A 25436-nucleotide genomic window follows, 5' to 3' on the forward strand; every position below is an offset into this window, starting at 1 on the left:
CTGCCTAGAGAGTATCTGTAATGATCTTTATTATGCCTGGGGTCATTTATTTCCCAGGCTTCCTGCAGAAGGAGCTGCTTTGTTCACCTGAGGTGTTTGCAGCAGAGAGTGCCTTGGTAGGAGAGTTCTGGGGCCCCCAGAGCCTGGGAAGGGAGGCAGGGAGCAGAAGCATTTCTGCTCAAATGTGCTGGGGTGGGAATGAAGCCAGGGGTGATTGCAGTTGGCATGGGCTTGAGAACTGATGAAGAGTCACATCAGAGAGCCAGCCACCAGCCAAGCATCCTCATAGGCTGAGGAGCTGCTACAGGTATGCAGGGGGTTGGGTGGCAACAACAGCTATGGCTCTGCAACCGCAGGAGGTGGCAGGATGGGCTCCAGAGTGGCTGGCTCTCTCTCAGCTTGTCCTGGCATTGTGCCTTTCCACAACAGGAGTGCTGCCAACGTTAGAGATCTAGCAAAGGTGTCTGCAAGGAGGTGAAGCTGAAACCTGAGCATGTTGTGGGAGGCAGAGCTGTGCCTGTGTTGTGTTTGCCATGGCTGCGTGCTCTGTTCCACAGCACAGGTCGTCTTCAGCACTTCAGGGTGGGGTTTGTTTTCCCTCCCATGTGTTTGGGATGTGGTCTTGCCTCTGTGCGGTGAGGGAGCAGCAGGGGTGAGCATGGTTGGCGTTCAGTTACTCTGAGAGCACTTCACATGCCCAGCTGGAGAGATGCTACCACCGTGTGCTCTGGCAGCCACGATCCGTTGCACGTGAATTTAGCGATCGGCAATGTGCAGCAGTGCCACTCGGGTGGCCTCATCTTCTATGCAGCTCTGGAGCAGGTGGTTTGAGATCAGGCATCCAGGAGGCTGCAATGTTGAATACCCCTGTGCTTTGCCAGCAGGAGAATAAAGAGAGGAACAAAATCAGCACTGCAGTCCCCTAGGAAGTGTCCTGCGCTTCAGGGGCGTTCGTGTGCTCTGGGATGCTGGAGGCTTGGGCTGTGTGGAGGCTTGGGACAGGTGGCAGTGCCTCCCCCAGTCTTTAGAGCAGAGCTTTGTCTGTCTGTGAGGGGTTTTTCATAATGGATCCCTCTGGATGCCACTATTTGCTGAAAAGCAGAGGCTGCTCTTGCTGTTCATCTCTGTAAAGACTGTTGGAGGCCATGGGCAAAACTCTTTCCTCCATCTCCCTGTCTGTGGTCCACTCTGATCCAAAAGCAGAGCAAGGGGCAAAGATCCTTCCTCATTTAAATTGCTGATTCTCTGCTGCAAAATGGGGGAATTAAAGGGAGGTTTTGCTATAGCTTTGCTGAAGGCTCTGCAACTTTTTAACACTGTTGGAAGCAATTTTTGCCTCATATTAGCACCTCAGGTGTTGTTCTACCGGTTACTTTCTTTCTCTCACCTCTGCTCTAAATCCGGTCTCAGGTGTGACTTTGCAGAACTCTGGCATCCTTAAATCCCAGGCTACAGCCAGAGCTGGGAGTTAGGGAGTGGTACTGCAAAGGCAGCTGTGCTTTCATAGTCTTTTAGCTGTTTAAGTCTCAAGCATGGTCATGCAGCAGAGGGAAAACAAGGAGCTATTAAGGAGAGTTTGTAGGTTTCCAGTGTGCTGCTCCGGCTGGGGTTTGGTGAGGCAGATAATGAAGCCTGGGGTTTGTCATAAAATGACTCATTGTCAGAGCTGCACTGGGATTTAGGCAACCTCAGCCCATGAGCCAAAGTTGCAGAAGTGAGTGGTGAGTTCAGAGGCTGCCAATTTCTTTTTCTTTCATTTTTTTTTTACCACCTCTTTCAAACCCTTTCAAAATCATCATTTTCTGAGGGTCCGGTGTTTCTTCTTCTTCTGATAGCTGTAAAGAGGAAGGCCATGTGCTTTTTTTTACCTGGAGAATGTTTTATCTTCAAGCCAATGAAATTTGCACACAGGGAAGAAGAACAATCTTCCTTTTTCCCCTTGCTTGCCCCCAGCTAGGGAGGTGACTCACCTTGTTCTGGCTGCACAGCTGATATGCTAAGAGGAGCCTCAGTTTAAAAAGAGTAAAATCCTCACAACTGCTAAATGTGACATTTTTAATAAAGAAAGAGAATATCAAACAGAATTAAACAAAGAAATCATCAATATCTTACAGTGGCTTCCTTGAGCCCATGCAGAGCTTTTAATGGAGATAACATCTTTGAGCTTGGCCCTGGCTGCTGTAGGGGGTAGATTAAGAGCAAAAGGCATCTTTCCTCAGATCAGTAGCAAGCTCTATTTTGGTGGGAATCAGTTAATGGGGTCCTGAGTGTCTTTTGAGGACCTTGTCTGAGGAACAGGTCAATCCTGTTTGATATTCTGTGGGTCACCTGAAGAGCTTGCTGATAGGGAGCATTGAATGAGCTTGACGTGGGCTGTGGGGCTGGAGAAGGCTCTCATTTGTCCTTAAAGAGAGAAAGTTTGAGAAAGCAGCCACAAAATAGCTGAGGAATGAGCGGCGTACATCCGAGTGCAAATCACTGTCTCCCCACCTCTGCTTGTTTGCCAGTGTCTAAACTATTAATACTTAAAGAGTAGCTGGCAGTTAAACAGAGTCATGTTAAACAGTGCTGTTGCTGAGTCTGGGAGCTGAGACAATGATGGCAGCGCCTGGTGGGGTATGAGAAACGTTGTGGCTTGCAGTCACAGGGTGAGACCAGATGGAAGGACCTCCACAGGTCAGCAGGGCCAGCCTGGGCCCTTCTCCCAGGATGCTGAAGCTGCAGCTTCTGGATACCTCTCTTTGGCTTCTTGCTTTGTAGCTGTCATGCTGGGAGAGGCTGAGCAGAGCTGAGGAAAGGGTCTGGAGCTGAGAGAGATGGGCAAGAAATGCTGCTTCCAGCTTTCTTAATCTGGGGAGATTTATGCCATGTCTTTCAGGAACTGACTGGATTTAGAAGTGAGGTTGTGTCACTCTCTCCGTGGCTCAGTGCCTCCCTGGCTGGGGCAGGCATCAACTTTTGCTCATAAATATGCAAGCTGTTAACACATGAGACAGGCAGAGGCATTCTGCATTATTTTCATGGCAGGAAATTCTCCGGGCATCTTTGAAGTCAAAGCATTAGCCTCTCATTTTTCTTCCCTTCTGTTTCTCAGATGTCTGTTTTGCTCCCTCAGGGACAATGAGGAGGTAACATTTTGCTTCAGTGGGTCTAACTTCTCCATTCCATGTAGGGAAAAAAATTGTCCTAACAGTAATTGGGCTCTGAATGGGATAGTAATTTCTTTAATGACTTTCTTAGTGGCAGTCTTTGGGGAGGTGACTTTTGTTTTCCTGTGCTTGGTGGAAAAGTTGCTTAAATGCTTTTAGATACCTCCTCTCATCCCTGTGAGCTACAGCCAGGCAGTGCAGGCTTCCAGGGCTGGCTTTACAGCAGGGAGGAATAGATGGGCAACCACACAAAGGAGCTGTGCTTGCAACCTCTGTTCTTCCTCCCTCTGCCTGCACTAAGGACACAGGATAGAAAGGAAGGAGAGGGATCAGCTGTAAAGGGGAGACCCTCATCCACACCCAGCCCCTTCAGGCCTCTGCCTCCGGCACTGGCTGCCTTACCAATCTTTGTGCACTGCGGTGTGTGTCCCCCTTTTCTCAGAGCTTGCTTCCACTGCCATGAGATTGAGTTTTCCTGCTGCCAAGGAGGACGAGTTGTCCCTCTTCCACAAAGTGAAAAAAACTGAACTGTGCCTTCATGGCTGAGAAGCTTTGAGCTGCCTCTGCCTCCCTGTGTTGGTGCTGCTGAGCACCGAATGGTCCTGCTGTATGTGTAAATAAAACATGGCTCTGGGTAGCGACAGCATTAGGAAATGATTCAAGGTTTGTGTTCCAGATGCATGGCCTTTGTAAACATGGACCTCAGGAGAAGCTTGTGTCCCCCTTCCATGATTTGAGGAATTAAAATCTTTTCCTCCTCAAGTGGTAGAACCAAAACATGTTCAGCTCTTTTAAGTCCTCCTTGAAGTTAAGTGAGTAAAGCCTTGAGCACCTGCAGAAGAAATGACTTTCACTAGAGCTGTAATTCTTGATGGAGTTTTAAAGTGAAGGCTTTTTTTTTTTCCCCCTCTTGGAAATAGAGGAGTGACAAAGACTCATTCCCTTGTCTCCTGCACTCAATACATCTAGAAACAAGTCTGCTGCTGAAGATGAAACTCCTATTTTTGTGCCTTCTTCCAGATTGCAGAGGTCTGTGCTTTGGTCTTTGATCAAGCAGCCTGTCTGGCCTCCTGCCCCTCACGTCCTTAGACTTATTCTCTGCCCTTTGAAATCCATTTACTTCTCACGCTTCCAACCTTCTATTCAGCATTTTGCACAGAGCACTGAGGGCAATAGTTGGTATCTTTCAAAACAAAGCATAAAGGAAAGAGCACGGGAAGGCAGTAACACAGAAGTTAAAAGTCTGGATTTTGGAGTCTTTGTAAACACATTGAGAGGTTTTATGGCTTGGGAGGTTATCTTTCAGCTGGGCTGTCAGCCAGTAGCTGGTGGGAGGAATTTGCAGGACTCCCTGTGCCTTGAACATTTCACATGAACTCGGTGACTGGAAATATCCTCTGTCCCTCTTCCAGGGGCCAAGATAATTTGTGTCCTCTTCCCTTTGGAAGAGTTAGTATTGACCCACTGCTGCCTTGGAGCACTCCATGCTGCCAGCTCCACATCTCACTGGAGCCCCGAAGACCCCGAGTTTCACCAGGGACCGCTGAAGTGATTAGCTCAGGTTCACTCAGCTGACATGAGCCAGAGTGCCTTCTGCAGCAGAGCTGCACCCATTGCTATGCTGCACCCATCCCCAGCCACGGGCAAGGACGAAATTGTGCCGTGGCTCCTGCCCATGGTCCGAGTACCCAGAGGGCAGTAAGATCACATAGAGGACCTGCTCTGTGACACACGGATGCTATCACCCGGTCGGGAAACCCCTGATTGCTGAGGCTTGGCTTTCAGTCTGTCTTGGCCCTGGGAGGGAAGCCTGCACCAGAGGACCAGTTCTAGCAGTAAAACTCCTTCTTTGTCCTTCTTTCCCTATTTCTTTCCCCTGTCTTTAATAAAGTTTAATGGGCCTTGACTGCTGACAGAGTGTGGAGTAATGATGCATGGACGTTCTCTTCATTATTTTTAGGAAGCTTTTAAAACGGCACTGAGAATGCAAAAGCAACATAAAATAACTCTGCCAAGCTTCTCCCCTTCACTGCTTTCCAAACACAACTTCTGTCTTTGTGTATTTTGAAGGCAAACGGCGCGGCCGCACCAGAGCGCGATGCTGACGGAGGTGAAGATGGAGCTGCTTTGCCTGGATCCAGCTCTCGCCCCTTGCCCGCTCCTGTAGACCTCACGCCGGACAACTGCTGCCTGTGGTGACTTTAGGGTGACAGGTTTTGCACAGGTGTTGGCAGCACAATGGCACCTGGGAAATTACCTGCCTGTCCTCCCTGCCTCACTGACCTGGTTTATGGCTTGGTCTGGTTTCCCCTTCTGCTGACTGACCTGCACTTTGAGGTGCTGCTCACAGAGGGGTGCTGTGCTCTGTGGTGCTGCTGTGAGGTCCAGACCTGTGTTTGTTTGGAAGGAGCACAGAAAGTGCTTACTAGAGCTATAGAAATGTGTGCTGCCTTTGCTGTTCCTGGCTTGCCAAGCCCAGTTCCTGGCCTTGCAGTCTTCAGGAGAAAGGGAAATTCACTCCTGTGTCCCTGAATCAGATGACTGAAGAGAACTGAATAGGTCCCTGAGGAGGCTGCACCCTTCTACTGCTTCTCAGCTCAGGGGTGAATTTCCCTCTGTGAAACCCAAGGGTGAGAATTGGATTCCAGTTTGCTCTTGACTCCCATGGACCCAAGGTGTCACTTTGTGTGTTTCTGGTTTGACTTGGTATGAGTTTGGTGGGGGCATCCTGAATCAGCTGATGAAGTTGTGCTCCTCTTCACTTCCACGGAGGTCTCTCTCAGTGGCAGGACTGGCTGCTCAGGGAGCCTGCAGTTAGAAAAGAAATGCTCAAAGAAGTTTGCTATCAGTTCTTAGGTCCTCCTGGCTGTGCACTGGCCTGTGTCCCGTGGTGAGGGTGATGCCTTGGCAGTGGGATAATGGGCATTCTGTGTGCTGCAGCTCCTGTTGGGAGGATGCCCACCCCCACTTGGCTCAGCTGGCTGCTGTTGTGTACCCAAATGGGACAAAAACTTTCAGATCCTGTTAAGCTCTGCAGATTCTCCTCCCACATGCACACTTTGTCTTCTTCTGCATGAGCCTCTGTCTTACCTTTTTCCTGCAGGTCTGCCTGACTGTGATGATGTCATCACAAGTCAGGCTGTAGAAAGCTGCATGTCCCAGATCTACTTAATCTTCAGGATGGACAATTTCCCTCCAGGGCCTGACATGAGAAAAATCAAATTACCTGACATCTCTAGAGCCATTAGATCTTTGAAGGCCTGGACAAAACAAACACTGGGCAAGTAGGAGTCTGTGGATTTTATTAAATGCTTTGGATCTGACCTGTCTTTTGCTGAAGAAACAAACAATGCCAAAAAGTTCCCTCTGAAATCATGGATTTAAAGGCAATTTGTGCCTGTTAATGTCAGCCTTTTCCCTTGGTTATTACTCTTCTGTTCTCCTTTGCTGCTGGGCACTTTGTGTGCATGTAGTATATGCTCTTACAAATGGCTGCAGTATGAAGATAAATGAGATTGGGTGCTGGAACACTCGAACAGGAGATCGGAAATCAATCCTTAACTTTCCCTCTAAATGAACATGGCCCAACAGAAGACCATTCCTTTACTGCCTTTCTGGGTAATGTGCTATGACAGGTTGCTGGGAAAACCCTTCCAGCTCTTCCTCTGTGATTTCTTTCTGATCTTTTGAAAATGAAAACAAAACCTTTGGCTGATGTGGACACAAAGGGAAATAACCAAACGTAGGCTTCACAATGTCAGTGTTGAAGAGAGCAAGGGATAAGGTCCTCCACTAAGAGCAGCTTTGTGTCATGGTCTGTGTTGTCTAAGCCTGACCATTGAGACTTGGCCAGCTGTGTCTCTGAAAGGGGTAATGCCCAAGTTATTGGCTTTCTCTGGAAGGGTAAACCCAAAAATCATCTCTTGCTGAAATGCCAGTATGATTTCAGAGCTGGGATCATGCTGTTTCTTCTGAGAGCTGTAGGGTCTTTGATTTCAGAAGTGTTTTGCCACTAAAAAACTCCTGTCTTGCCTGGGAGCTTTTGACAGTCCTACTGAGGCTGTCTTGCTCACGCTGTCATTACTGCAGTGCCTCAGCCAGCCTGGCCTGCCAGCATAAGTTAATTCTGTAGGAGAAGGGGAAGGAAAAAGACACTTAAAAATTGACTCAATTTTCTTTAAACATGTTACTTTCTCATCCAAAACTCCACACTGTGAGTTGGAGAGACTTTTTAAAATGGAACATGTCATTTCTAACCCTTCTTGCGCTTCATTCCTGGGCAGTGCAGGCAGGTCGCTCACACTGTCACTCACATTTTCACCCCCACTCCCACTTCCCACAGCCACTTACCACACTGTGGGTTGCCAGGTCTGCACAGGAGACTGATGATCCTTGCTGGCTTGCTGTGCTGCTTTGATTTTTGACTGAGACTAGTGTTTTTAAGCACTCAGATTTGGAACTGTTTTTCTACCAGTGAGACTGGCAAAATTTCTTTCTTACCTCTTTATTTTACCTCTGTGGAAGAATTCCACCTGAGTTTGAACTGGAACTGTTATCTGTGGGAATACTCCTCTTGGCTTGAGGGGTGGATCTAGCCCAGGGGTACCAGAATGTGATCTAGCCATGTTTGAATGTGATAGAGAAACATCTGCAGTTCTGTGCACATAATTTCTGTTAAAGGCCACTTTTCCCTTTGTTGTGTCTCTCTTGGTTGTGTTTTGTAGCTTTTGTTGGAGTATTGTCCTAAACCTGTAGTGCTTGACTGCCTTTTGAGTTGGCTCAAGATGGGTCAGGAGGGCTCAGTGAGTTGCTCAGTCTGCTCTGGTTGTTTGTGTTTCTCCTATTATTTTGTTGTTCTTGTCTCCATCCCTTACAACTTTTATGTAGTGTTTTACCTACTGGAAACAATAAAGCTTTGGCTCAGTAACAACTGCTTGCTGTTGTTGAAACAGTAAAAAGGGGTTTTTTTCCATTCCCAGGTTGCAGATGCTCTCCAAATCCTTGGGCTGGCTCCAGCAAGGAAAGAAAATAATCCAGCCAGTGGAATGGTGATTCACATGGCTGGAGCAGAATTGAATTCTGCACTTGAAAGTCATCTTTTGTCTTGCCCCTCTTTGGTACCTTGTGGTGGTGATAGCAGGGGCACAGGTCTGCTCCTCAGCCCCGCTGTGGAAGGTTTTCCATGTGACAACCACTAAACAGCAGTGGTTGACATTCTGCCAAGTGCTGTCCCCACAGCCCGATTCCCTCAGCCCGGTTTGATGGTCAGGGTCCATTTGGCTCTGCCTGCAGAGAAGCAGCTCCGCATTGTTCGCCGAGTGCGAGCAGCCCTGCCCTGCCTTCCACTCAGCATTCAGCTTCAAGGTTTCAAATGGCTTTTTAATCTGTTGTTGCATTTCCCGTTTTTAACAGCGCCTCGATAATTGCTGTGGGGATTGTTCTGCTGGGGAGCTGCCATTAGCCCAAGGATGGAGCGTGTCAAGGACTAACCTCCTCTTCTGCTGTTCCTTCCCCACTCCGCTTGCCATGACAACAACCAGTGCATGGGAAAGTCTGCTGTGGGATCTCTCTGAGTCAGAAACGCAAGCCCTGAATGGCCAAGTTTCCATCTTTGCTTGTTCCAGCTATAGTTGGAAGGGAAAGGGGATGCTTGCTCTGTGGGGGCCATGCATTGTGGTTCAGTGCAGCTGAAGCAAATGTGCTGCCAGCTGGTGTTTAGACAACCTGTTTCTGGCCATTACTGAATCGGACAGCAACGGCCCTGGACTGTCAGCTGGAGTGCCTGGACAGTGGCTCAGAATGGCAGATAACCTCTGCAGGTGGCTGAAGTTCACTTGTAAAATCAAACTTAGCAGCAGATGCTCTTCTCTCCTCCCTGCCCCTCCCAGAAGTTGTTTCCTTGCAGGGCAGAGGGCTGGAGGCAGCAATGTCTCACCAGCCCACCTCTCATTTCTTCCTGCCACTATTTCCATGGCTTTGTCTCTCTTCATGGTGGAGGCTGCTCTTGGATCACAGCACCCTGTTCTTGCAGGTGGGTGTGATTGGCAGGGAGTTCAGGGAAGTTTTTTTGAAGAGCCAATGCTGCAATCAAGTAATGAGACTTTCAGCAGGTGTAGGATGGCAGGTGACAAGTAAGTGTCTTGTGGACAACTTTTATCTTGAGCTGCTCATTCAGATTCCCTCCTAACCATCTTATTAGCCCTCCATTCAGGCAGCACTGGAAATGCCTGCAATGCTCAAGAGGCACCAGGTGAGGATCACTCCATGGCAGTGCAGACAGGACCAGGGTGTATGCTGCCTGCCAGTGACTGTGGCAGGCATCCTGCACACCTGCCCTGTGCCTCTCTCCCTGCAGAAATGTTTCCTCCTGTTATCTTCATAGCAAAATGTGACAGGAGCCAGCCCATCCCCATGGCTGGTGCGACAGCAGCCTGTGCCCTGCTGTTGAGCACTCCCTGGAGACACCCTCACAGCACCCAAGGGTGCTGCTCTGATCGGTGCCTGGGAGCTGCACCTTCGAGGGATGCATTCAAATGTCCATGAGGAGGAGCAGGACTGTACACATCCAACTCCATGCTTCACAGAGGTTCTGTGGGTTGGTTAGAAGGCATCCTTTATGTTTCTTTTTCCCTTCCCCTGTTTTCTGTCTGGCACTGGAAGTGGTTTGTAAAATCTTGGAGGGATTATTGCTCTTGTTTTCCTCTCTCTGGAATGCATAGCTCTACATGATATTTTGCCAGGAAGGATGGATTGTGGTGTTAAAATATTTCTGTTGTGGTCTCTATCAGTTTAACAGCAACTGTTATGCCCTCTCTCAGCCCCCAGCTATTTGTCATTTCCTCCCAGGTGCTTCCCTGTCGTTCTGTAGTTGACCCAAAGCAGCAAAGAGGCATCTCCACCTCCCTTTCTCATCAGCACTCTTACAGCCTAATCACTGTAAGCAGTTATTATCTGGGGCTGGAGACTTGCTGCTAATCAGGACCTTATCAGGGCCATCTGGGCAAGGGGTGCTGGCAGAGACACCTTCCCCTTCCTGACCTGACAGACTTTGCTATCAGAGCTGTGACTAATTATCACAGGCCTGTGGCCACTTTAAAATATTTGCAATTATACACCTCCCCTGCTGCCATCATCTCCAATCCCATCAGAGCAACCCCTCCTGTGTGGGAGCTGCCCTGGAGCAGCTACCTGCCAGACTCAGTTTATGGGGCTGGATGTGGGAGCTGGGTGGAGAGTCACATCTCCAGAACTGGTCCTTGCTTTACTCTGCTTTGTAGTGACAACCTTGCACAACATCCCCCAGCTCAGCTGCTGGTGCTGACTCAGCTCTGGGTACCTCTGAAGCTCATTCACCTCCAAAAGAGTCCCCAGACTGATAAATACCCAGCCTCTGGATGGGGACAGCAGCTGGATCACTGAGGGTGGCTGAGCCCAGCATTATTTATTTTTCTTCTGGTAAAGCCAAGCTCAAGAGGCCAGGAACACCTCAGTGAACAGCTGAGCCCTGCTGCAGGAGAGCAAGGGGCAGGATCTGGGCCCCAGGTGAGCAATTGTCGAGCCACCAATGGGACAGACCTTCATCTTCAAGTGACACCCATGCAAAATTAAACTCCTCCAAGCAATCACACCATGGCCATTAAAATGGTGCCCTGAGAAATGCAAATTAGGGATATAAATCTTTCTAGCTGTGTCTGGGAGGTACCTTTTTAATTAGCATCATTGAGCAGCCTTGATGTAGTAAGTGCTAAGTAGGAGACTTGCCAGATTTTCTTGTTTTAATAGCAGGTGACTTGTGTTCTGTTTAAATTTCCACCTTGTGATTGTTTTCTCTGTACTTGCTGGAGTTGCTGTGTTGCCTGCAGCATGAGGAATTAGCTGCTGTCACTGGGCTAATCAGATGCCACTGCACCAAGGAGGAGCTGCCCACACCACCCTGCCTCAGCCCTCCGCGGTCATGGACATCTTGGCGTCTCAGGGCAAAGGGATTGCAAAGCTATTTCAGCAGAGCATTGTGTGGTGGAGTTAATGTGTTTAATCATGTTTTTCAGTTCCTCTCCTCCTGGAGCGCAGAGGTCACACATCACATGGATATTCTAAAAGAAGGGCTCTTCTCTGTGCTGTGTTGGAGGAAGGCTGGGGAGGGGAGGACAAACTCCATTCCCTGCAGAGGATTTTGGCCAAGATGCAAACCCAGCTCCTCACCAAGGGGTTGATCATGAGGGCTGCCCCATGTTGGGTGGCTGTAAGCTGCTCACCTTTCTCTGCACTGCTTCCAGTGCTGCCTTGGTGAACCAGGACCCCCAGTGTGAGGTGCTGAGCCTCACAGAGCCACATGTTTTGGTGTTAGGTAAGGGGGTGATCCCCAGGGCATGGAGGAGCTTTCTGCCCCATGTTCCCTATCTTGCACAGCTCTGCTGTGGGTTTGGGGATTTGTGTGATGAATAGAATATCTTTGTGAGGATTTGGGTTAGGGAGTTGCTGAGCCTTTGTTTCTCTGTCACCCCTGTGTATTTCAGCATGCTGATGCTAATTGGCACCAGTTAACTTTTTAACACCTATCCTATGTGTGAGTTGTTGAATGCTTGGCCTGGACATGCCTGGGATGTCCAGAGGTGCTGCTGTCTCCCAGGCATTGCTTTGCTGGCTTTGCATCCTGCCCGTGCTCATTCTGGCAGCCTCTATCTCGTGCTGTTTAGCAGCTCACCGTTAGTGACCTGTCACTGTGGGAGACGGTGGGATTAGGATGATGGAGTGGCTGGAGAGGATAAGCAGTAATGATGCTACAGCAGCGCAGCCCCAACAATGCCTTTGCCTTTCATGTTTTCTTTTTCTGTCGGTTTGCTGTTCAAGTCTAATAAGATCAGTGCAGATAATTTGTGTATTCATACAAAACATCATTTTCCCTCCTGTGCTTCACCAGCTGTACTGCAGTCGGGAAGGCAAACACAGACTCTTGTGGTGTGTGTGGTTATGAATGGGTGCATCTGTTCCTCGAAGATAGGGAAAGGAGAGTGAAAGGAGTGGAAAGGAGGAAATCAGATGCAGCCCATTTCCTTGCCTCTGTGGAGAGGGAAGCGTACAGGAGTCAGATTTTTGCAGCACAGGCTCAGTCCTGCACTGATGTGTTTAGGAGGTGGGTGAGACACCAGTGTGTGGGAAAGGCAGAGAAAGGGATTTTGTTCAACCAGGGAGCAGCCCAGGGCTGCACAGCCAACACTACAGCAGGGCAGGGATGCCCAAGAGAGCCCAGAGGTGGCAAACCACTGTGCAAGGATGGCCAGAGATGGGCACAGGGTTTCTCCTCTGCAGCTGTGAGAGCACAGCTGCCTGCTCCAGATGCTGGCTTTGCTCTCATGATGCTGCCTTGCCTTGGTTCTGCGTGGGTCTTGTCTGGGAGTATCAGGGCAAAGGTTGGAGTTGAGGTGGGCTGGGCTGGGCTTGCTTCTCCCTAGGTGGAAATCACAGACTTCTTGCTCCCTGGGCTCTTTCTCTTCCTGTGCTAGGGGATGCATCTCTGAACCTTTATCTTTGCATCCCCCAGGCTCTTCCTTGACAGCTCTTTCTGGAGGTCAGACATTCCCAGTTAAGGCAGGAGGAGACACAGGGTTAGAGATTGTACAGCAGTGCCTAATTTATTGGTCTGTCTTTCTTCTCTCCATTCTCTTTTCTGACAGAGACCCACTAGAGAGGAGGAAGGAGAAAGGGTTTAATTTTCTCCTGTTATCTGGTGTCTCCAGCCAGGAGCCACACTGACAGCTCTGGGCTGATCAAACACTTGAGCAGCCTTGATTCAGTGTCCCATCTACGTGGTCATAAATAATGTAAGTGCTCTGGCCCTGCCTGAGCCCATACCCTGGTAGCAATGCACCAGCACGTTCCCTCCTCCTGTTGCCATCGTGTTGGGCTCCTGCTTTCATTGTTTGTGACACAGAGTCATTAGGCATTAGCAGTTGGCTTTGGCACATAATGACACAATCATGTGCAAACGTGTTCTTCCTCTAAGCAGGATTTTTTTTCAGCTAAGAATTCTGATTCTCTCCTTCCCATTGAGGTGGAGGTCCTCTGATGCCACTGCCAGCTTTGTTTCTACTTCTCATGCACTTTGTGAGTCCAAAAGGTTCCAGGTATGGGAGCTGATCACCACTTTGGAGTGAAATACAATGCACTCCGAGGAAAAAAAAAGGATAAAAGTTTGCCAAAGCCACTGGGATCCTCTCAACTGCCTTCCAGCCAAGGGTCTTGGTGTGGTTTTTGCGAGTCAGAATGTCCCCATTTAATAGCCTGGGTGGTTAAAGCAGAGAGATGCTAAATGCCAGGCTTTGAAGCTGTCAGGGCATGGCATGACTGAGAGTGAGGCTCTCCTAGGGTTGGATCCCAGCAAGTGAGCAGCTTCTTAATGCTTCTTCTTTTCTGCCTAGTTTTTTCAGCTGCAAGACCTGGCAAGAAACCAAGCAGATGTGGGTTGTTGACCCTGAAAATACCAGGTGATCTCATCGGAGCGACGCTTTGATTTCTGTGGCTGCAGCGTTACCTGCACCAGCTCACTGCATCCCAGCAGACTGCCCACCGAGCTCCCCGTGGGATTTGCTGCTCTCATTGCAGTTGATTGGTTCAGGCATGTTTAATCCCAAGGGCACTTCAGGGTTTAGCTCAGCATCTTGCAGGCCAGCACTCGGAGATAAGTCAGTGTAATTTGCAAAGCTTTCAGTGGTGGCAAGGCTTGTGGTAACTCTGAGTCTTGATGGGAATGGTTTGGACACTGGTGAGCTTCTCCTTTTGTCTGTTTTCATATCAGCACTGGGAAGGAGGACAGCAGCAATTTCTGGGGCTGGAGATGCCTGGGCAGTGAGCACCTCTTTGTCCCTCCTGACTCATAATTGCGGGGCCTGCGAAGGGCTGCGCTGCCTCCCCGAGCGGCTCTGCATCAGAAGAGCACTGGGGGCAGCAGTGGCAGCTGCCTGGCTGCATCCCTCTCTCCCCATAATTTTGTGGGTGGGCTGCAGGATCCTGCTGAGATATTCCTGCACTGCTTCAGTGCTGGAGCAGCTTCTGCTGAGGAGATCAGGAGGGGAAACAGCTCCTTCCCTACAGCCCTGTAAACTGATGTTGCCACCAAACTGTCGCAATGTGGCTTTGAAGGGGTTTTTTGCCTTCCCCTGCTCTATGGTTGTAGAGTCTGTATTTCTGTGCTGAGAAATCAGGCATCAAGTAATTGAATCTCTCTCTCCTTTCCTGTAAAATGGAGTAATTGAATCAAAGATCATGTGGCTGAAAAAAATAACCAAGACAAAAAAAAAATCAAATCTTTTGTTCTGGCTTCTCTTTATTGGCCTCTTAAATCCTGCAGCCTTCTTTGCAGCCTTCTTTGCAGCCCTCTGGGTGTGGTTTATGGAGCTCTTTTCACAGCTGTGAGTAGGATGCACTTAACTAAGCTGGTGAAGGGTCTTGAACACAAGTCTTATGAGGAACACCTGAGGGAACTGGGGTTGTTTAGTCTGCAGAAGAGAGGAGACTGAGGGGAGAACTCTACAACTACCACCAAGGAGGTTGGAGTGAGGTGGGAGTCCATCTCTTTCTGACATGTAAGTGATAGGACAAGAGCAAATGGCCTCAAGTTGTGCCAGGGGAGGTTCAAGTTGGATGAAAGGAAAAATTTCTTCACAGAAAGGGTTCTCAGGCTGCCCAGGAGGTGGTGGAGTCACCGTTTCTGGAGGTATTTAAAAGGCATGGGTGTGGTGCCTAGAGACACGGTTCAGCGGTAGTAGCTTAGCAGTGGTGGTGGGACTGGGAGCGCTAGGTGAGTGGTTGGACTTGGTGGTCTCAAAGGTCTCTTCCAATCTCAACAACTCTGTGATTCTATGATTCTGACTGCCCCTTATCCTCAGAGCTGAGCTCTTGGGAGTTAACAAGAATCCATGGGACTGGGAAGGGGACAGTTTTAGCCTAGGTGATCCTGATGTTGAAGCTGGGAATGTGCTGCTCCGTGAGGCGGGGCATACCTGTCCCAGCTGAGGTGTAACACGTGCAAGTAAGACCTCGAGGGGCAAAAAGGTTGCTGTTTTGTTGGCATCTGAGTGGCCTGGGATTGTGCCTGACAGCAAGAGATGGTCCCTGGGGTTGAACAGCCAATGGCCATGACTGGTCACCTAGAAAGCTGCTGAGGATGCAGTTGGATGAGCTTCACTGGGATGCAAATAGATGTAAATTCATGTAAACATGTGTCTGGGTGCAGGTAGTGGCTCGTGCCCAAATTATGCAAATGTTCTAATCCAATAATGCTAATGTCATGATTATCCAGCAGCACAGTGTTCATTAATATGGTTCCCTGGCTCTTACAGCCATCACTGTCAACATGGTTATGCTGAGGCAGAGACTTGCAGTGTCTGTGGCAAGTGGAGCTGGTGTCAGGGAGGGAAGGGAACATGTAGGTCATGGTGGGACCAGGAAGCGCTGTTTGCCTGGTGAGGCCCAGGGGTGCCACATGTCCTGGGGACTCCCCTCCATGTGCCTGCCCAAGGCAGCACCTGGCTGCCACACTGTCCTCAAGAGGTGCTTCCTCCCAGACACAGACTGGGAGCAGATTTCACAGCCCCCAGAAGCCTGCAGAGCATTTCTTAATATCCTTTGCTGTGATCAGATGAAGAGGACTCGCAGGGCCATCTAGTGACTCCTCTGGCTGCTTAATGACCTGGGAGGTGCCTCCTCCTCCTCCTCAGATGAGGATATTTTCGTTGTTTGTATTTTGAACCAGACCCTTCAACCTGTCCACCTCTCCCTCCATCTCCCTTTTTTTTTGGCTGGGGGTTGTCCCTTGCTCTGCAGTTTTGTTTTCCCTGGTTCACTGCAGAGCTGGAAAATGCTTGGGCTTCCCCCAGGGTGGGATGGAAATTTGTCCTGCGCCACTTTGGGTTGGGTGACATACGGTCAGATGGCTAAATAGCCTGGAGGTCTGAGAGGAGAGGGATCCTGTGGGCTGGCTTTGCCTTCCTCCATGCTGCCAGTAAAGCTGCTCTCTGGGCAGGAATCTGCTTGTCTCAGCTGTGGCCTCAATTTCTTTGCTGCTAACCTGCAGGTGCTGGTCTAGCCTCTTGCCGGGGCACTGCAGGGCTTCCTTGTTGCCGGCTGCTCCTGCAGCTCCGTGCCGCCTGGCAGCCACGAGGAGCTGAGGGCTGCCTGCCCCCGGGAAGGGATCAGCACCATCACCCTGCTGCCTTCCCAGCTGGCAGGGTTGCTCCCCCTGTACCTCCTGTGGGTCCATCCATGGGGTTTTTTGCAGACTAAACCGAGAGCAGGTTTGTCTCTCTGGTGCAAATGTGAGCAGCCCTGTCCAGTTTGGGGAAGCTGGGGCTGTTTGGCCCCTCCAGCAGTCTGACCTCATAGTAAATATGGATTTATGGATTTGCCCTTCTCCTTGCACTACTCCAGGTCTTTCCTTTCTTTCTTTCTTTCTTTTCAAATGTTTTTGTTTGTCTTGCTTTTTGCAGTGTTGACATGACATTGGGATTGATGGAAGTGGCCAAGAAGATGCACTGGCAGCTCCAGTGACTGATTCCCTCACAACTCACTGAGGCTGGCTGAGCCTCATGATCCAGGGCTGGGCAGGACAACTCCTAGCTGTGCCAGCAGCATTTGGGAGGAGCAGGAGCCAGGGCAGAGCTCCACCAGCCACTGCAGGGCTCTGACAGGTACATTTACTGCACTATCAGCATGGAACAGGGGCTTTGCTTGGATTGCTTTTGACAGGATGTCGTTAGCCTGATGCCTATGTGGGAGAGGAGCAGCTATAATGCTCCCTTAATGCAGCCAAATTGCTCTTTAATTTTGCAAAACCAAGATGTTATTTCATGAAATCCCTGGAGCTGGCAGTGCAGCATCTTGGTGCTGCCAGTTATCAGTGGCCTTTTCTCTCTGCTTGCAGTGGCAAGAGCGTGGGGTGGGAGTAGTCCTCCCCTTGCCTCCATGGAGCCTGGCTGCTCTCTGCCCTTGCTTGGCTTCATGTGTGTTAACTCCAGAAACTGGTGGTGACTCTTGAAATGCCTCCTCCCACCAAAATGTGAGCAGAAAGTCTTATCAATTTCCATGGCAACAGGGCTGGGCCCTGTGTTAACTCTGTTTCTGGACATCTCTGGAGTCTCAAGAGCTGGGTGTGTGCCAGAGGCAGCGGTGCCCAGCCTGGGTGCAGCTCCCTAGGCCAACACTTACTGCTTGTCCCAGCTGCTGCAGAGTAAGGTGCTGCTGCAGAACAGACATCAAGCTTCACTCCTGGCTGCCTGGAAAGTCTTCAGAAGTGATGTTGTCATCCTCCTGCATCTGGAAGACTGTCAGGAAGGGGAGAGGTAAAAACAGGGTAAAACTGTTCAGATAAGTCAGCTGGATAATCTCAGAGGACACTGACTCCAGTTTGGAAAGACACTGAGAGCAGATAAAATTAGCCTAATGAGAGCTGAAGCTGCACAGAACTCTGCCCTCCCTTGAATGCAAGGGGTTGGGTCTGCATCTAACTTACAGGCACATAATGCAAAGAGCCAGCATGATGTGAGGTGGCTTTGCCTGGCCTTGTGATGGCAAACCCCTGTTCAGGCTCTGGAGATAGGGCAAATGCAAACCATGAGGAAAATAAGAGAAAACAGTCAAAAGAGGCTCATCCCTGGGCCCTGGACAGCACTGTGTCAGGGAGATGTCAGCAAGGGTGGAGCAGGACAGTCAGTCAGGGGCAGGGTTGATGCAGAGGGCTGTTTTGGGGCAGCTGGGACTCGGGGTACTGCTTTGCCCAGGGCTGCCCTGGCTCCTCTTTCCTGTAAGTTGTGTTTCCTCTGGTAGGTGCTGGCTGCAAGGCAGCATGATGCAGTGCTGACACCAGTGGGGAGCATGTCTCACATTTCTGTTGAGGGCTGAACCCAACTCATCCCACGTTTTTAACCCAGCAGAGTGAGCTGGATTCTGCTGCCTGCCAGCACAGGCAATGCATGGTGGCTCCCCTCTGCTGTTGGGAGGCCCCTGAAAGCAGCTAGAGCAGCCCTGGGAATACAGGTTAGATGGGTGCACCCTGAGTTTAAAGAGCAATGGGTGCAGGATCCATGCTTGCAGAGCTGTTCAGAGTCTGGCTGGCTTCAGCCTCTGTGTTGAGAGACACAGACAGGTGAGTGAGGCTCAGGGAGAGCACATCCTCCCCTTGTGCACTGTTGGCTTGGATTCTCCTGCAGCTTCCCCTTTTCACTGCTCACAGATCCACCCCTAGGGAATTCCTGTGTTTGGAACATGGGCTGCACATAGCTAATATTTGCAGCAACTGGTGATCTGCTCTGCTTGGTTTGCAGGTGATCAGTGTGCTGGAAATGGTGCGTCAGGGTGGCCGTGCACAGCAGGTTCCCTCCCTCAGCAGCAGGGGAGACATTTCATAGGACTCCAAAACCTAGTGCATTAAAATTACCAAACAAAACACCAACTATTTTGGGATTCACATCGAAATGGCAACATATGCTACACACTGAACATCAGCCCCTACTGAAAGCTTAGCTATTCTGGGTCCATCCTGCATGGCGCTGGAGATGCACAGAGAGCAGATGCCTCCCTATCTCCTCCTGTCCTCCTTGAAGCTCCCTTGCTGGTCCATCTGTGGGTAGCAAAGTGCTGGCAGGGAAGACACAGTCCACTCTTACCTCTAGTTGGGTGTTTGATGATGTCTCTGGGAACATTGAGTAAGAATTTGAGGGAAGAGGGCTCTTTCTTGCTGGCATTTGCCCTTTGCCTGGCTTTCTGAAAGGGTTTGTTTGTGTCTGCTTTGTAATAGAGTGTAGGCTGTATTTTACCACAGTGATTTTGTTCACAGCTAGTAATTGCTGGTTAAATCTGGTCAAATGATGGTTGTTAGCAGGGCCTGTTTGAGCACAGATAACCTCAGATATTATTTGTGCCCAGGAGCAGCAGGGGCCAGGGTGCACTGGGATATGGGCACTGCTGGGGAGCCTTAATCGGCACAGCCTGGACTAAGCCTCTTAGGATTATTTAACCAAGTTTCCTAGTTATCATTATTGTTATTGATTTATTTAGCAAATGCAAAAGGTATTTAACCAGGTGGGGTCTGCAGTGCACTTGATGGGCTCAGCCAAGCCTCCCCAGCCGTCGAGGGCAGGGATCTTTCAGGGCAAGCAGCCTCATTGCTGGTAGCTGTGCGTCAGCCAGGAGACAGTGCCTTGAGTGAGCCAAGGAGCAAGGCACATGTTGCTTTCCAATTAACCCCCTTCCCATGTGCACAGCCATGCTGGAGCTAAGCTCATCTGAAGAAGAAAGAAGCCTGTTTCATACCTACCAGTGGGGTGCACCAAAGACAATGTAGGTCCTGAGTCACCCCAAAGAGATGGAGGAGGGGTCACTTCCAGCAGTGGTGGTGGAGCTGGGCTGGCAGCCTAGGTATCCCCTGTTCTGGCCCCTATAGCTAGGTTGAGCTAGAGTTTTCTGCTGGCACCATCTCGTGCATAAGCCTGTGGGTACTTGCTGGGGCTTAACACAGGCTTAAAAATGGGCTGGGGAGAAGCAGAAGGCAAGCTAGGGCTGTGCAGGCTGGTGCTGCCTTGTGCCAGCTCCCTGGGTGACTGTCAAACCTCCCTGCTGCTGGGCTGCAGTGGATCCCCCTAAATTGAAGGGGGTGTAAGGTAGTTCCTCCAAAGGGAGGCTTTAATTTGGCATCAGCTCTTCATGCAGTCTCCAGGCTTGTGTCTTCTGCTGCAGCACCAGCAGAGCAGAGGGTTTCTGTGTGGCTGTTGTGTTTGAGCTGGCAAGGTATTAACTAAAGAACCAGTGGGTCAGTCACTGAATCTCTGGTAAGCCATGGGGATGTGCAGTGCTGCTGCTGTACTTTTCATTTGGAAATGAATTGATTTAAACTGGAATCAGCCCTCATGCTTGTAGATTTGAACCTGAGGTAACTGACAGCAGAACTGATGCTTAGTGTTTGAAACAAATTTGGTTGCAGGGTGTCCTGAGGATAGCCTGCATTTGGGGGTATGTGTTTACTGTGCATGCTGCTACTTTGTTTGCTGTAGGAAAGCTCCTTCTGTTTGCCCAGTTGTGTAGCACCAACAGGATGGCTCCCTGGTCACAGGAGGAAGCTGGGCTGCAGCGTGGTTCTCCTCAGGGCAAGGGCTGGGTTAGTGGCACAGGCTTTGGGATGTGCTTAAGGCACATCCTCCCTTCCTGCATGAATGGGGTACCCCCTGCAGGGTGGCTCTGCTCTCTGCCAGGCAGAGCTGTTGGTCCCACTGCTGAAATCACCAACATGATGTTTAAAGTGTCCCCTTCTGCAGGGCTGGTGAGGAAGCCAGCATCTCCCCTTTCCTAGAGATGAAGGCTGTGTGCGTGGGCACTGCAGTGGCTCTGAATCACCCTGGCAGAGTGAGGGATCAAATCAAGTCACATTCCAGGGCATTAGACAGACGGTGGGAATTAAAAGCTTTACCTGGAAACTGGCTTTGTATCTCCAAGCCCTGCTTTTGTCTCCCAGCCCAACTCTCTATTTTTGTCCCTTCTACCTTTGGTGGTGCTGTGCATCATGGCTGCCAGTGCTTGGTGCCTGGTTGGGCTGCCAGTGCTTGGTGCCTGGCTGTGCAGCCAGCCCCAGGCACGTTTGGGGAGCCCTCGGTAAATATTGGGTTGTGCAGTCTAGAAGGAAACATTCAGGCAGTGTGAGATGGTAGGAAAAGTGTGGTTTAACAAAGACAAGCTGCTTTGGGACTCATTAAAAGCTAAGAAAAGTCTCCAGCTGCTTTCAGTAGGCTTGGGATCAGTCAGAAACTAGAAAGTCCCATCTGGGCTATTAGCAGTAAGTCTTGTTTTTGTTTCTTTCACTCTATAAGGTCTGGGAACAAGGTCTCCCTTGAGGGCCAGTCCTGCCCTGACAACAGGGAGATTTGCCTGCTTCAGCTTTCCCTTTATTCTGGTCCCCACATTCACTCTGCTCCTTGCATCATCAGCTGCTCTCTGTATCTCTCAGTTTGCTGAACACCTCCCACCAGTGCTGCTGGACCTTGATCCCAGCTGTGGGCTGTCACTGGTGCAGGGCAACTTTTGGGGTGCTGCATGACAGAGGAGGAGGCAGAGCTCAGGAGGCTCCCTTTAGTTCCCAGAGCCTGAGTTTTCTGCCCTCTGAAACAATCCTTGTCTCTTTGGATCTTGTGCTCTTTGAGGAAACGTTTGAAGCAATGATGCTTTTGAAATGGCAGCAATGACATTAGGCTCTCATACATAACTTAATTTGCTTTATTTATTTATTTGCTCTTTCTTAGAGGGAATTGCTGCTATTTTCTGGGCATTGGGCCCAATTTTTGCTTCATTCTCTCTGAGTCCACACTGCATCCTGGATGCTGCACCCAAGATGGAGCCTGTGTGGATAAGCACATCCAGGCTTTTCCAAACCCAGAGGCAGCTCTCTCTGTCTCCCGTGACATTTCCCACCCCCTGTCTTGTTACCTGCGAGATTTTCAGCCTCAGCCACACAAATGCACAGCAGGTGGAACGTTTCCATCAGAATTAAGACAGGAGGAGCCCTTGGATGTGAGAAATGGGTTAAACTGTCCCACTGCTGGACCTCACTGCTCCTGTCAGAGTGCAGGAGGTGGGAACCACCTCAAAACAACAATACAAGAGAGAGAGAGAGGAAGGAGCAGCTGAGTGATCTCCTGCTCTCCCAGGTCATTAGAGGATCCATGTGCACCGTGTCTAGGTACGGAGTGATGACAAGTTTGGATGCTTCAGGAGAGAAATGTTTGCTTCCCAGCAGGAAGTAAATGAGGTTAGTTTGCCTAGTGTCGTGTAATGAGTCAGGGATGTTCATTAACATTTACCAAAATCCAGATGAAAACTGAGCTCTTCGTTAGACACAAAGCTTGGGTGTCGTTTTACTGAGTTTAGGGGGAAAGCCTCCAAAGAATGGAGCCTTGTTTTGAATAGACATCTGCATGCCAGCCTGCAGGAGACTGCAGTTCTGTGTGCATTGGTAAGGAATCTGTGTGTTGTCAGGTTACCTGGCAGTAATGCCTGTGATCAGCTTGGTGTGGTGGTGGCTGACCAGTGCACCCAGTATGTCCCAGTTTCATGCCAGAGCCACCATGCCTGAGGCAGCAGGAAGTCTGTGCTGGGGGAGTTGTCCCTATGAAATATTTCAGACACGTTTTCCTGGGCAGGGAGAGTTCCTATGCAGCATTTTCACTGTGTTCTCACAGCATTTCTCTTCTGGCACTCCTTGCTCACAAGTCCAGTTCCAGTAGCTTGTGGAACCACAGATTTATTGATTTGAATGCAGGAGGAGATTAGGTAAACCCACAGGTTTGAGACCAACTCCCTACACAAACCACAGCTCAGCATTTACCAGGGAGCCTGTGGCAGGCTGCAGGGAGCCTCTGCCGGGAAATGTTGTCAGAGGAGTTCTGAGCTTGGTTATGGGTGCTGGCCCAGTGCATCACTTGCTCCTCTGTGATGCTTCACCTGCTGCACTGCTCCATGCCGGCAGCCACAGGCTGGCTGGAGCGGCTCTGCCGCCCGGGCTGCCAGCAAGTGCCATGTGTTGCTCCAGTCCCTGGTGTGTTCCCAACCCCAGAGGCTTGTGGGCTGGGTGCTCATCTCTGGAAGGGGCATTGCTGCAGGCTCGGGGCAGCTACCGCCGCAGGACACCAAATCTGGGCTACCCCCGTGAGCAGCGGTGCTGCTGGAGCTGGGAGCGGGCAGCATACCACCCGCGCCCCTGCTCAGTATGCAGCAGAGCACCTCCTGGCACGGCTTAGCAGAGAGCCGTGAGGGCACACAGACCCCGGGGGCAGCCCTGCTTCCTTCTCCGCAGCGTGCCAGCCGTGCAACGAAACAGGACATCGGCTCCTGACCCCATGTGGTGACCTTCCCCCCTCTGGAGAGGTCTGCCAGGGACCGAACCCCACTTTGGCGGGCGGCGAGGTGAACGGGTGTGCGGAGGTGGGCTTCAGGGCTTCGACACAACTTCTGCCTTGCTTCCCCTGGACACAGCGGGGCTTTGCTGGGGAAAGAGCAAAGGACTGGCTGCCCTGGCTGCCCACACCGGTGGCCGTGTGGCCAGAGCGGCGGGCTGGCCACAGCCCTCATTCCTTCGCTGCTGGGTACTGCTTTGTTGCTAGCTGGTGACATCACCCGAGAGCCCACCCCCTGCCTCTTATCCGTCTCTCCGTCTCGCTCATTTATTCACAGGCAGCACTGGCAGGAGCAGGGGCTGTGCCGGAGCCAGGGCTGGCGGCAGCAGCATGCGTGCGGCGTCTGAGGCTCAGGGCAAGACAACCACGTAAGGTACCCTCCGGAGCTTCCCCTCACCTGCCTCCGCTTCCCCCAGCAGAAACTTCACAGCTCCCCCACGCACGGTCCGGGCTTCTCCGGGGGGGCTTGGCAGCGACAGCCGCATGCATGACACTCCGAAAAGGAGAGAAAATGACCATAAGTATCCAGGAGCACATGGCCATTGACGTCTGCCCCGGCCCCATCAAACCCATCAAGCAGATCTCCGACTACTTCCCCCGCTTCCCTCGCGGGCTCCCCGCCGCTGTTGGCCGCAGCAGCACCCTGCGCTCCGCCGTCAGCCAGCCCTCCGTCAGCCCCGCTGAGGCCCCCCGAGAAGAGGACGAGGACGTGGACCATCTCTTTGGAGCCTATGGCACGACGCCTGCTGAGCAGCCAGCCAAGCACCAGGCACCCGAGGAGGTGGTGGATCCCGAGGGCTACGAGTCCGACGACTGCAGTGAGTTCCCAAGTTTCCGCGGGAGTTTGTCGGGTGCTGAGGACGAGGAGGGGTCTTAAGGCTGGTCGCCCATCTTGCTGCCCGAGCCGTGCACCCTTCTCGGCTGCCGGCCACGCTGTCCATCTCTGGGGCCACACTGCAGCAGTGACAAGCCCTATGCTCTAGCCAGGGAGGCTGTTACAGCGCAGCTCCTGAGTGGAGAGTGGCCCTGGGAGTGTCTCTGCTGCAGCCAGCCTGACTGCTAGACCCAAACTAGGGAAGTCTCCTAAGAGCCACCAGTTGCTGTGCTTTGCCATTGTGGTTGATGCACTTCTCTGCCTCGTCCCTGCCCAGCTCCTTGCCTTCAAAGGCTGCCAGCTGGGCTCAGACCCTTGGGTTAATCCGTCTCAGTGGTGCAGCCTGCTCCAGCCACCCTGCTGATTAGCTGGCGATACGCTCCAGCATCGCCCGCTCCAGATCAGGGAGATCTGTTCAGAATGACATCTGCCTGGGAAAGCTCTGTCCTCTCCCCTGGCAAACTCCAGTGTGTCATTCCTGACCCTCCAGCTGCAGACAGAGCCCAGTCTCACTGCATGAGACCAGGGGGGGCTTTGGAACAGAAGGCTTTGGTTTCTGGTAGATGCAGGTGTTTGCAGTGAGGTTTAACCCCTACCCACCCAGAACGTCCTTCCCACCCAGCTCAGTAGAGCCTGCAGGCTGCAAAGCAGCTGCTGCCTGGCTCTGCCAGCCACGGCAGCTGGGTCAGCATTGCTTTCCTTGGGGTCAGTTAAACCCCGAAGTCTCCACTCAGCCCAGCCTTTAGAGGACAGATCCTGCGAGGGGCTGAGCACAAAGTTTGATTCTGAGGGAGGGAGTCAGTGCTGCTGAGCGGTGCTGTGTGCCCATCCTGGGGGAAGGGGGAGGCTCAGCTCCCACGACGCTGAGCTGTTTACGGCCCAGGGCTGGGCAGGCAGTGGCTTTCCCTGCGGGAAATGTCACAGCCCTGCCTCAGCATCGCTCCCTCGCTGCTGGGCTAGCCTGGGCTGCTCTCACCTGTGCCAGACCCCAGATGTGACCCCAGAGAGAGCATCCACGAGGACTGCTTGCTGCAAGGTGGCACACGGCCACCCTCATGCCCCTCTCTGCCTGCTGACCACCAGCTGCAACCTGGGGAGATGCTGGGGCTCTGGGTGCAAGCCTCAAACTGCTGTTCCTTGTCTCCTCATCTCAGTGCCAGGGTCACACTCCCTCTGGAGGAGGTGAGAGCTGCCATGCTCCCGGGCAGAACATCTCTGCTGAGCTGCGCGTGTCCCAGCCGGGCACTCACAGTGACTTGAACCGGCTTTGGGTTCTTTGCTGCTCTGATTATTAGATCTCCTTTGCTCCTCCTGGCAGTAGAAATGGGAGCGGCCGGGCTCAGGGGCAGAGGTGTGTGGGAGCCGAAGTGCTCAGAGCCCTGGGGCACAGTCCTTGGGCTGGGTGACTCAGGAGGAAACGACCCAGATGCCACATTCTGCGTTCAGCCCTGCCGGCGATGCCAGGAGCAGCTGCGCTTGCTG

General features: G+C 51.4%; 2 protein-coding genes across 5 annotated transcripts in view; both read left to right on the forward strand.

The window, feature by feature from the left end:
* Nucleotides 1–8075, forward strand: part of RPH3AL (rabphilin 3A like (without C2 domains)) — a 41056-nt gene extending 32981 nt beyond the window's left edge. For 2 of the 3 annotated variants that reach the window (XM_068154772.1, XM_068154771.1), the window contains exon 10: nucleotides 5220–5350. In XM_068154772.1, coding sequence (XP_068010873.1) covers nucleotides 5220–5254 — 35 coding nt within the window. In that variant the 3' untranslated portion in view covers nucleotides 5255–5350. Of the gene's footprint in view, nucleotides 1–5219 lie in introns of all 3 variants that reach the window. The other variant, XM_068154773.1, reaches the window with a different exon arrangement.
* An 8509-nt stretch (nucleotides 8076–16584) lies between these two features.
* The window catches only part of DOC2B (double C2 domain beta), a 45585-nt gene continuing 36733 nt past the window's right edge, over nucleotides 16585–25436 (forward strand). For both annotated transcript variants that reach the window (XM_068154768.1, XM_068154769.1), the window contains exons 1-2: nucleotides 16585–16834; nucleotides 23358–23898. In XM_068154768.1, coding sequence (XP_068010869.1) covers nucleotides 23568–23898 — 331 coding nt within the window. In that variant the 5' untranslated portion in view covers nucleotides 16585–16834; nucleotides 23358–23567. The remainder of the gene's footprint in view (nucleotides 16835–23357; nucleotides 23899–25436) is intronic.

The sequence above is a fragment of the Melanerpes formicivorus genome, unplaced genomic scaffold, assembly GCF_026170545.1.
Source record: "Melanerpes formicivorus ecotype bairdi unplaced genomic scaffold, bMelFor1.0.p_v2 SCAF_29, whole genome shotgun sequence".
Classification (NCBI taxonomy): Eukaryota; Metazoa; Chordata; class Aves; order Piciformes; family Picidae; genus Melanerpes; species Melanerpes formicivorus.